This window comes from Squalius cephalus (genome assembly GCF_949319135.1).
Source record: "Squalius cephalus genome assembly, chromosome: 17".
In the NCBI taxonomy this organism is placed as follows: Eukaryota; Metazoa; Chordata; class Actinopteri; order Cypriniformes; family Leuciscidae; genus Squalius; species Squalius cephalus.
The window spans coordinates 23,460,351-23,472,885 of NC_137138.1; the positions used below are offsets into that span (position 1 = coordinate 23,460,351).

Consider the following 12,535-nt stretch of genomic DNA (forward strand, 5'->3'; position numbering starts at 1 on the left):
CAATATACATTGGAGTGATCATTATTTATTTTCAACAAAAAAAATATTTTCCAATGTAATTTTTTTAACAAAAGCTTTTGGGTGTAGCACCACATTTTACAACATAACATTTCTGGTCATAAATGGTCAAATTATCAGATTTTTTAAGAGACTTATTAACCTTTTGTAAATAAATAAATAATTGAAAAATTACAACCTAATAAATGCAAATGTTCAAATCCAAATCACCAATCAGGCACACAAGAAGCAAATTTACTAGTGTGACCACAAATCGGTTGCTTCAATGACAAGTAAGAGTTCACGACAGAGGGAATGGCAATCAATGCAACTCAAACATGTAGAGAGAACGCTGCAAAGTTGGCGTAAGATTACAAGGAAAATCTCAGGCAACTGAATAATGAATGATGTGGGTTTATGCAGGCAAGCGGCCTGTAGAGCAGTCACACACACATGAATACATTCCAGACACACGTACGGTGCTGTGTACTGTGCTGCACATATTTTACTGGAATATTCAATATGCAGGAAAGACAAAAGCAGAAGAGGCAGGCTTTCTTTCGCACAAAGAGAAGGGGGCACAGACAGGCGTAGGGGCGTCTTGCCATCCTTTGCATCCGCAGCCTCTTTGTTCTATGGGCCTGCCGAGATTTACTCTCCACTTCTTTTATTCCCTCCTTTGCTGTTCTTCGCTAGAAATGAATGGGTGTACTTGCACATTCACTATGGCCTGCAAAAAAACCCACAACAAACTCAAGACGCCTAACATGAAAGCTCTCTGAGTGGTTTCAGCTTTCCTGCTCCGCCACCTCAGACTAAAAAGACTACCTAGAGCTTCTGAGGGAAGCAAAGGTCTGGATAAAGCTTTACGATGGAGATGAGGATGCTGGCGGTTTATAATAAGTATGATGGAGAGGGAACGAAAGCGCCAGCTAAGAGATGAAAAGCGTGATACCCGGACAAGGGAAAGTTAGGGAAAGAAGTCCCAAGAGATGTGAATTATGGAGACGGGTGACTCTGAGTTGAGGCTACCACTGGATTCTTCACTCAACAGCAAACAAATAAATATATAAATAAAGCTCAGCGGCCCCTTACAGGAAGCTGGTTGAACAAACTTTAAGATTCAGAGTAGGTTTAGACCAAACCAAACAAATCCAAGCCGGTTTAGATCAGGTTCACAACGCTTGCTATAAACGATCTCGGTCAATGCAAGTGATTCAACTGAACTTATAATTCACCATTTAGGCTATATGGGTTCACAAAACTTAAAAAGAAAACACGGAAGTTTAGCAATTTTTGCTTTATATATAAAGCTTTTATTTATGTATGCATTTAATTTAAATTAAAAGTTGAATATAGGCTATATATGCTTTTGTGTAATGCATTAAATGATCTAAAATGCTTTCACTGTGGACTGAAGTGATAGCAGGCTTTGACATCCAAGACATTCTAACTGAAATTGTAAAGTTATTTAACGAAAATAGCTGTTTGTTCAACTCACACAGATCAGCATCAAGATTGGTCTCAAATATTTACAATACCTTATTTGACCAAATTGGTTAACATAAAGGGAGACTATTTGTTGATCAATCTCACTTATAATTCCATGGAATTTTCCAGCTGCTATTATGTACTAAAAATTTCCAGTGACAGTCACATCAGCAGTGTTAATTTCGTTGACGAATAATTTTCGTCATTATTTTCGTCAACGACATTTTTTCACAGACGAAAACGAGACGATAACTAAATAAAAACTAGTTTTGAATGACAAAAACTATGACGAAAATCTATTGACATTTTCGTCAACGAATAAAAACTAGACGAAAATGTTAGATAGTGACGATTTGGGAAGCGATCCAGTCTGATGTCCTGCATTTGTGGTAGATGCGCACAATTGTACTGTGACGTGATCTACCCAGCGGCACACGAGTTGGCATGCGCTGCATGTCTCATAAAACGTTATGTAAACGTCTGGGAGAATGAGTAGAGCAGACATGAAGATCTGAATAAGAGTGACGACGCAAAAAAAGAGCTCTATTCGGTACGGTTTTCTGTGCGCACGCACCCGACCCGAAGCGTGCAGCCATTCACATAGACATCTATACAGCGCGCGAGGACTGAATTGAGCTCTCTTTCCTGTCTGAATGGACAAATACACACAAATATTATGTCTAAATGTCCGTTTTGGAGAGTATTCACGTAAATTATGTCGGTTATTTCTTAAACAGTTGTGAGTGTATCTATGTGCATGTCATTGGACATGAACCGATGTCTTAAAGTGACAGTGAATAATAAACCTAATGCGGTCTGTGTCCTTAATATTGATCAAGCAACAAAAGAAAAAGAGAAAAGCATTCACTGCTCGTTAATAGCTTTAATAAGGATTAATTATATTTAATTCATACAAATAAATATGTCTGCTTGAAAGAATAGAGAATGATGTATGCAAGTAGTTATAAAGAATTCATATATCATTCATTGAAAAAAAAGACTGTTCTACTTTAGGAAAAGTGGTTTTATTTCATTTTAAGATATTTTTTAAGTTACAGTAGTTAAATCTGTATCTGTATTGCACGTTCAAACTTTAAAATCATTCATATTAGCAGGTTAATATATGTTTTCTCCGGGAGTATATATTTTTTGTTAATTTTAGAGAAATTCTAAATAAATGCATTTAAATTGAAACCCATTATATTTTAGTCGACTAAGTCTACTGTAGATTTAGTCGACTAAAATCTTATTGTATTTCGTCGACTAAAACTAGACTAAAACAAACAATTCAGATGACTAAAATATGACTAAAACTAAATGGCATTTTAGTCAAATGACTATGACTAAAACTAAATCAAAATGTGCTGTCAAAATAACACTGCACATCAGTGAAGAATATTTTAGTATTCAGAACACATTTAAAGCAGACAAGCTGGACATTCACATTCTGACCACAAAAAAAAATCACTGCAAGCAATGTTATTCTCACATAACCTGACATCTGATCTACCTGCAACAAGCTATTTCAAAATCACATTCAGTAAAATAGTACAGTAAAATTGCTATTAGACTATTCTATTATTAAAAGTTACACAAAGAAACAAAACCATATGTGATGATGAAATATACTGGGCAATTGCAAATAAGAAACCAATTTCACACCTTTGGCTCAACTTTAACTTTCCTGGAAGTGCTGATGCTAACATTAAATTGAAGATTACTTCTGTAAACAATCTTGTTAAAATTCAACAGAGTTGCCCAGAGTTGCTAACTTTAAAGTAGGGTTTGGAGAAAGTCCTTTCTCAACAAGAAGAATGGTTTCCACTGTAGCGTGTGCCAGGAGCAAGCTTGTTGCCTGTTTAGATGTCTGCTAACTCTAACTTCTTAGACAGCGCAGTGAACACAATATAAGAACTACGAAGATGGAATATTCATATACGTTTTATTATTATTGCAATATCTAATCATGTAATGTACTGTAGTTATCATAATCAGGTCCATGCAGTGTGTCATGACTTGGCATGTAAAAGGAAAATTAAACATGGCATTTCACTCTTTCTGTTGGAAATATGCTGGAAAATTTAGTTTGGGGTGAATTTAAGTCTAATTTATGGTTCTCATCTGTAGGTTGTTGAAATGTTGGTGGATTACCAAAACAAGTCATTGAGGTTATGCACCACTCCAAACCATCTCCCAGCAGCCAAACAACGGATCATCTCCATTTTGCCAAAAATGTTTAAAAACAGAATTCAATCTCTGGAGTCCCATAACAGAGGGACACAAAGGAACTCCCTAAGCAACATGTTCATACCATGCAACTTAAGGCTGGAATACATTGCATGACTGAAAATCAGAACAGATTTTAAATCATTAGACATAACACACTTGCCGACAGAGATGCACTGATCGACCAACCGGAGAGCGGAATCGGCCATTTTTCTGCATGATCAGTAACCGACCGGTCAGTCTCACATCTTCCCAATTCATGGATGGTTTTGTTGCCAGCGGCACAGGCAATATCGCACCACTGATCTATATAAGGGAAGTGTACAAGCCGCCTCTCTGTCTTGTGAGTCGAAAGTACCAAATTGAGTGGCTTACTGCGCTTAAAAGTTCAAATACACACAAAATTGTCAAAATGCCAAAATGTTTTTGCCAGTCAGTATTCAGTTAGTTTTGGAACCAAATTAGTTGAGAATTATAAGTTGTTATAGTATATTGGATCCGTGCATAAGCTCTTAAAATGACAGGAGTCTAATATTTAGCCAGCGCTCATACCTGTATTTACATCCTGTTTTCGGTCAAAGTCCATAGTAATCGATTGTCGAGTTCACGCGCATTGGTTTAGTACCTATGATCATGCGCGTGAACTCGACAATCGATTACTGTGGACTTTGACCGAAAACAGGATGTAAATACAGGTTTGTGCGCTGGCTGAATAAACATCATTTTTATTCATATCTTTCACATCTACTGCAGTCAGATTCACCCGTGTTGACTCTGAAGGAATCACTCACATTGGCTGTGCACTTGTAATGACACATCAAGGATGTTAAGAGGCTAAAAGCAGGTTTAAAACTTGCCCCATTGAAGTCAACAGGGTGCAAATTTTAAAAAGAGGATAACACGGTGTAGGCAACACCGATTTTTGTCGTTGTTCTCTGTATTGACAGCACTCCAAATGTACAAAAAAATGAGCTCAATGTTAAAATTGACCGGAGTTCTCCTTTAATCAAAGAACAAAAGACAGAGAAAATCACTCTCTGCTCTTTACTGAATACATTTTTTAACTAATTGCAAGCATTAATCTGCATTTCATTTTTACAATGAAAACTATCCAGTGTTATTTTACATTTGATTGCTTTAATTTCTATAGTATTTATTACCTGAATATACAGTATAACCACCTCAAAAACTTAAAGCTGTTTATTTAATCTCTCCCTTATTGCATTCATTTGTGCTGTTGTTTAAAATTTGTTTATTGTTCTGATTTTATTAGTCTTTTTACGAAAATATCATTTTAAAACTTTTCTTTTTTGACTTTATATCACGCAACTCTGACTTTTTTTCCTCACAATTTTGAGTTGATTTCTCGTAATTGTGTCTTTATATCACACAATTCTAAGATAAAAAGTCAGAATTGTGAGATGTAAACTCGCAATTGCAAGAAAAAAAGTCGTGGAAATAGTGAGATAAAGTCACAATAATCGTTTTTTTTTTTTATTCTGTGGCAGAAACAAGCTTTAAACTACAGGTGCTTCTTAGAAAAAAATGATTAAATGAAGAAAAAACACACTATGCTAAACCGCAACATTATGTTTCTCCACAAACAATTACACACAATTTAACAAAAGCTGCCTGCACCTGTACCAATTTATTTATCAATGTGGTACCACTGCAAGGGCATACAAAGAAGTCAAACCCAATATTACACAATGAATGACAATGAAAAGGCCAACTATATCAATATCCACCTCCTTTCAGCTGAATTCATGCATGCTTAAAATATCCCTTCAGCTCTGGCATCCATTACATTACAGAAACTTGACTGCGGGGCTTGTTTGTGCAACAGACACCCAGAAGAACAGGGAGTCAGAAAAATTATGAGTAGGATAACTATTTAAGCAGTTCTTACAGAAAGCATTACATTAGAGATGCACCGATGTATCGGACGCAGATTTTTATCAGCCGATTTTTTGATCAATTTAGAAACAGCAATGCTCCACTAAATGGGGCAAACTGACGAAAATGAAAACAGTAAGTTCTACAGTTAAAATGTTCCTTGATACCTTGGATTAGGAAATGTATGAGTTAAAATGTAATTCCCATGGGTTAGTTTTCACCAACTATTGCAGTTTTACCTTTGGACTTAATACAATCAAATCATTGTTTCTGGGTAGGTTACGGGAACGTCACAACAAAAAATATTGAGATAGACTTTCAGAGACCATTTTTGTCTGTTTTTTCAACTTGTTTGAGACCTCCACAGCAATTCACCAATAGACCATGCTAATAAAAAACAGTATGAAACTTTAAGATACAGCTGTTGTTTGGTCTTTGAATGATATAATGATGTTACCAGCAGATAAATAGTCATTTCTGTTAAGTCATTAAGGAAAAATGTACACCAGTGTTTTGAGATTATCACATTGGTAGCTATTTTGCAGACTAAGTAAAGCATCCTTTTGCTGGTTAGTCAAGCAACAGGATGCTCTATATATAAGATTATTGTTGGAAACTTTCTATTATGTCATACAGACAACCCATTTCTGTCAGTCAATCTAGTTTTAGTTGTGACCATCAATAAACCACATGCATGCACTAACTTTTTGAAAACTTGAGAAAAGCCATGCAGTTTTTCATTGGGCTAATATTGACTAATTATGATGTTTCTAATCAATTTGCACCATAAAGAGTGACCATCACTTACAGAGTAAATCATCTGAAAGATTGAATTGAAACTCATTCATTTTCAGGTGAAGAGCACTGACGGATCAAAACAAGGCCCACAGGTAATGTACTACTAAGGTCATTCGGCGTTGTATTTTAGGGTTGACAGCTGAATCGTCAAGTTTGTTATTAAAAATACATCAACAACAAAAAAATACTAAAGTGTGTTGTGATGTTAAGGTTGAGCGATACCGTTATCCATTCACCACATGAAATTAGCATGGTGCCTTTAGCTAAGCTAATAGGCTAATTAGCTAGCATGAATAACGGGCCTGCGAACCGTCTAAATGTATAACATTTAAACAACACAAACTTCATCATTAAACACACAAATAAAACCGATATGATATGCCGTCAGAGACCGTTCAAGCTCATTTGCTGCTGACTAAAGAGATGTTTTAGCGGTATACCACTGTTGGCAAGAAAAATGTACAGATAAGAATGTATGTGATAAAGTAGTGTCCTGTCTACCTAGTCAACATTGGAAAGCGTTATATGAAGGTAAAACGCGCCTATTGTGCTCCAAAATGCTGCACGCTCCTGTCATGCCCAAAGATGATGCCTAAGTAGGCAGCTCACTAGGGTTTGAAACACAGCCCAGAGAAGAGGGAAAGACAAGCGTGTGGATTGTGTAGATTTAATAGATGAACACGCTTCAACGGGAAGGGGTCATAAATAGGTTTAAAATTGTGAAATAAGAGAGATCATCCTGTTATATTAACCGTGTGGTGCTCGTGATCAGCTGAGGGTGTGACGTCACGGGATCCGCACCTTCATAAGTAACGGGCCTCTGCATCGACACACAAGATCTTTAGAAAGCAAAAGCCCGGGCATACTCACGCTTTATCCACCAACTCCCTGACTTTCCACATATTCAACATCTCGGCGCTTTAGCAGGGGCTCTCCGCCTCAATATCTCGTCGTCCAGTCCGCACTAAAACACAGGTGGACTCGGATATCTGTTACCGATAATAACAGACTCCCTCAGCCCCTTCCGCCTCTCCAGCGCTAATCGACACAGCAGCGGCGCGGCGCAGCGGAGCGGACAGTTACTACGGTGACGCGTACTGTGCGTCAGGATGGAGAGGACGCGGGCATGACGTCGTATGGGGTAATCATGGGAAATGTAGTTTTTCGAGAAACGGAACGAGCCAAGTACAAAGCAAAGCAGTTGTTTTGTTAATCACCGAAAGGGGTCATGAAATGCAGTTTTAGATTTTTATACTAGGTTTCTCCAGGTTAGTTTATACATTTTGCAGAAACAGATCAGGCATATTCTTTATTTCTTAAAGGGATAGTTCACTTTGAAATAACATTTTGGTATGTTTTAGCTTACCTCAAGGGCATCCAAGATGTAGGTGTCTTTTTTTTCCGCAGTAGTTTAAATTTTGATATTTTTAGGTCAAACCGTTCTTGTCTGTCAGTCATTTAATGCAGGTCTGTGGTCACTGTCTCAAAGAGCATGCACAGAGTAGTCCAAATTAAACAATTCCCCATCGTAAGTACACATTGATGGCCTAAGACACGAAACGAGCGGTTTGTGTGAGAAAACGAACAGTATTTATATAGTTTTTAACTCTTGTACACAGCCACGTCCAAGTGATCTGAGGGCGCGCGCGCATCCTGGTGTGTGACGTGTACGCAGACTGGTGCATAGGTACACACCAGGATGCGCGCGCGCCTTCAGATCACTTGGACGTGGCTGTGTATAAGAGGTAAAAACGATATAAATACTGTTCGTTTTCTCACACAAACCGCTCGTTTCGTGTCTTAGGCCATCAATGTGTACTTACGATGGGGAATTGTTTAATTTGGACGATGGGGAATTGTTTTAATTTGGACTCTGTGCATGCTCTTTCAGACCGTGACCATAGACCTGCATTAAATGACTGACAGACAAGAACGGTTTGACCTAAAAATATCAAAATTGAAACTACTGCGGAAAAAAAGACACCTACATCTTGGATGCCCTTGAGGTAAGCTAAAACATACCAAAATTTTATTTCAAAGTGAACTATCCCTTTAAGACTTTAAAGATTTTAAATCTAGAACTAACCAGGTTAGCATCATAGCATGGCTACACTTTATAATGGTAACCCAACTGAATTATAGGCTATATGTATTTCATTTATTTATTTAGAAATGTATGGATCATTCTTGCTATGCAGTGCATTTTGAGCTCTGTACACTGTAAAAATGATGTGATCAATAAATTATGACAACATGTTTTTACATTGCTTTAACTCATAAAAATAAGTTGAGCAATTTTCTACTTTTTTTGTTATACAAAATTCATTTTTAAGTCAGTTTAATGTAAGTTAAAATGATATAAACAACCAAGTTGATTGTACTTGAATTTAAGGCAGCATATTTTACAGTGTACCTTTAAAAAAAAAAAAAAAAGCATAGGCCTATATCAGAAGAAAGAAAGATGTCAAATTTTGTCACTCATCAGTGTTTGTATTAGAAAACGTAGACTAAGCCTATATGGTTATAAATTATACTTTTATTATTGTCAAATAAATACAAGGTTTCTCCACATAAGAATACTTGAAATGTCTTTCTAAGTTAATAATACCATTTAATAATACACGCAATACCAAACCATACGATTTTGCCAATACACTGTTGACAAACTTAAACAGTGTAAATGCTGCATCAAAAAGAAAAGAAGATTAATAATATAGCCATCATGGCTATAATGGCTTTTCATTTTATTATGTTTTTCTACTGTAGGCTATATGTATTGCCTTCTAACCTTATGCTTGCAGTTGAACAAATAAGTGTTTATTTTATAATTCATACCATAACAAAAACATTTCTTTATAGATTTTAAAATATATATATTATTGTGAAAAAAACATAAAATTGTCTCTTTATTTAAGTGAAAATCCGTATTTTTAATCATGTCTGGCAACTTGAAAATGTGTTTTATTTTTATTTTTTAAAAAAAATGGGGGGGGGGGGGGTCTAAAAAAGTTACACATTTAAGGATCTATAAGCATTTCACAGATTTATATTTATACTAATTATATAAAACTAGTCTGTCAGTACACATATTATACATATTATACAAATGATCTAGATGTATTTCCATTCAAAGGGATGGAAACTGATAAAAAAAGGCTTAAAAGATTCCTTATTCTGTGGCTTCCTCTAGTGGACAACTTTAATATGACAGCCTTTATCTTTCAGTTGAAATTGCTGAATTTGCTGTTAGCCTCCTGAGCATCATACATTCATGAAACTATTGGCATATTTGCTCAGAACTTTAAAGTCAAAATGGGCCATACCAGACGCATATACATTTCTTTTTCTTTCTTTTTTTTTTAAAATCTCCTAAACAGTTAAATAGATCAAAATTCTTTGAGAGTTTTTGTCAGCATGGTCTGGAGCTGGAGCTAGAGTTTGGTGAAGGTCTGACAAGTCAAACGGCCTAGGAGGAGGTAAAAAAAGTAAAAAAAATTTTTTTACAAATTAGAATGGAGGATTATGATTTTAGATAATCATAAAAATCTTATTAACGATTGTTCGGGCTTCAAGCAAGGATTCAGAAAAAAATAAGAATTTTGATTATGTCGCACGGTTGCTGAGTTATTAGCTAAAATGTATAGTTGGTTATTATAGCACCACCTTTTGGCTTTTACAGGAATTTGATGTTTTTTTTCAAGCATCCAAGTCATTAGACTAGATGATATGTTAAGACGTCCAGCAAAGAAGGTACATGTTATTTTTCAACTTCATGGATCATACATTTGAGGATTTATAATGTTTTTTTAGTTGTAGTGCCCCCTATTGGTGGAATTTTACAAAAGCCTTGTGTCGTCCTCCTCAGAATATCCTGTTGTCTTTGTGTGTTACGTTTTATTAAGCTTGAAGATTGCGTTCAGCAGCTATAGGTCAACTCCTAAATGGCTGTTGTCTGAGCAACTAATTAAATTAATCAAAATTTAAATTATATTGATAACTTTTTACCTGCACCATCCTACTGTTTACCTATTTTGGTCAAAATTAGACCAACATAGAAGTTCGAAAAAGTCGGACTTTAATAAAAGTTTTTAGGAAAATTTTAAATGGTGGAAAAATGTTATAGGTGGAAATGAAATAAGAAATTTTGTAGTGCTTGACTCAAGGATATTCTAGGGATTCCAAAGTTATGATCAAAAATGCAAATTATTTTATTTTAGAGCCACTTAGAGTCAGACAGGTGTGTGCTGTGCACCTGAGTAGCAGTGCACGATTGGGAACATCTTGCCAATTTGAAGGTCTCTTTGATTTATAGTCTCTGACGCCCATACAGTTTTAGGGCAGAAAAAAAAGGAAGAAGGCCTTCTAGCGGTGCTGCATTTTGTGGAAGAACATTGTTTTGGTTGTGCTTTGGCTCTGCGTGATTGTGCGGATGAATATGGTTTCTCCTACTGCTCATAGGCTTAAGAGATATTACCAGTTTAAATGGAAATGATCTCAATCTGACTAGCTGAAGACATTACTGTAGCTTTACCCATTATGATACTTCCTTGAAAATAAATTCCACCACAGGCTGCTCTACAACAATCATAATGAAATGACTCTTCACAATAGATAATGCTTTACAATTAAATATGTTAGAGTGCTACATATGGCCTTTCTCACCTGTTGAGTTATAAAAACGCCACGTGGTTGTCACTTAGAATATTCCAGATTCATTAACATTAGAACAAGGTCCAGAAAACAATTCAAGTGCGATCACACTTGTGAATTAGGCAGAATACTTTTTTTTGTGTGAACAAACACGAAATGACCGATGAACACAGAACTAGAGAATGAGATACATTGTCAGTGGGATTTTCCAAAGTGTACAAAACGTAAGTATTTTGTGTAAGCAAGTTATGCAAGTATTTTAATTTCATATGAATTTAAAACAGAATTTACAATTATGAATTGCCATGAAATTGTGTTGAACTCGTTTTGTTTTTAATTGACTTATTTACATATTTTTCCACACTTTTGCATGATAGTTGCTTTAATATATTAATAGATATATGTATCACAGAGTTTGTGAATTGCAAGCATTGTGCCAAAATCAGGAATTGTGTTTGACAACAAGTTTTAGGCCTAAGTTGCAGATAATAGCTAATACATGTTGCTCTGTCTTTCAACTTCTGACTCTGGAAAGTGGGACAAAGCTCACCAAAAGTCTCTGTCAAAACTTAATGGACATTTCCAGTACACCCTTCAACAAGAGGACGCCTAACAACAGCAGTCAAAAACAACATCAACGCATTCAGAAAACACTGTGATCCTTCATAGCCCAAATCTAAAATGGCAGAAAGGAGCCATCCTTGAAAGTCTGTTAATCCTGCAGCACTTTGGCATCCTGATTCCATCATGCTCGTCTTTGTGATGGACAGCGGACATCTGCGAAGGTTAGGCCACCCGTTTCCTGATGTCATCTCCAATTCAGGGTCCATTTCTCAAGAGTCTGCATCATATTGCCTCCATGTGTGAATTCCGGTGAAATGCTGAGATTTTAAAGATGGACTCAGATGGAGATAAAAAAAGGCAACCTTTCACATAAACACATGGTATAAATAAATCATTAACCTGATGACAATCAAACAAGCAAGAAACATCGATTGTCTAGAGTGACAACAGACACAAGACGGCACTTAATGTCCTCAAAGTCTAGCACTCGAGGGAGCCGAGAGACCATTGTGGGCAGGCAGATTTGAAGTCTAGATGAGGATGTCAGGACACTCAGGAACCATTTGATCAGATTAACTAAAAGGAGTGGCAGAGATTGACAGCTGAGGCTGTTTTGTGGCTGCCGATAAAGTATTCAGTAGTGATGTGGCTATCGGGAGGGGTAAAGTGGTAAACAATGTCCGTGGTAGGCACTTAGATATGGACCCACCGACTGAGAAAGTGCTGTGGCATGTAAAAGCTGTGATGAGGTGTGAGATATATAGATGGCCTCTTGGCAATTTACTCAATCGCCTCTTTGAACGTTTACCTAGGTCTTGAGTTTTAGCGCAGAATTGCAAGTTAATTTCTCTGTTAGCGGGTTGGAATCTGTGGGCTAGGTATTTACTGTGCTGATTTGAAATGGATTTAAATG

The 12,535-nt window shown here is 36.4% G+C and overlaps 1 protein-coding gene across 2 annotated transcripts in view; it reads right to left on the reverse strand.

The window, feature by feature from the left end:
- The window catches only part of clint1b (clathrin interactor 1b), a 32,652-nt gene extending 25,189 nt beyond the window's left edge, over window positions 1-7,463 (reverse strand). For both annotated transcript variants that reach the window (XM_079847863.1, XM_079847862.1), the window contains exon 1: window positions 7,279-7,463. In XM_079847863.1, coding sequence (XP_079703989.1) covers window positions 7,279-7,319 — 41 coding nt within the window. In that variant the 5' untranslated portion in view covers window positions 7,320-7,463. The remainder of the gene's footprint in view (window positions 1-7,278) is intronic.
- Window positions 7,464-12,535: the final 5,072 nt, after the last annotated feature.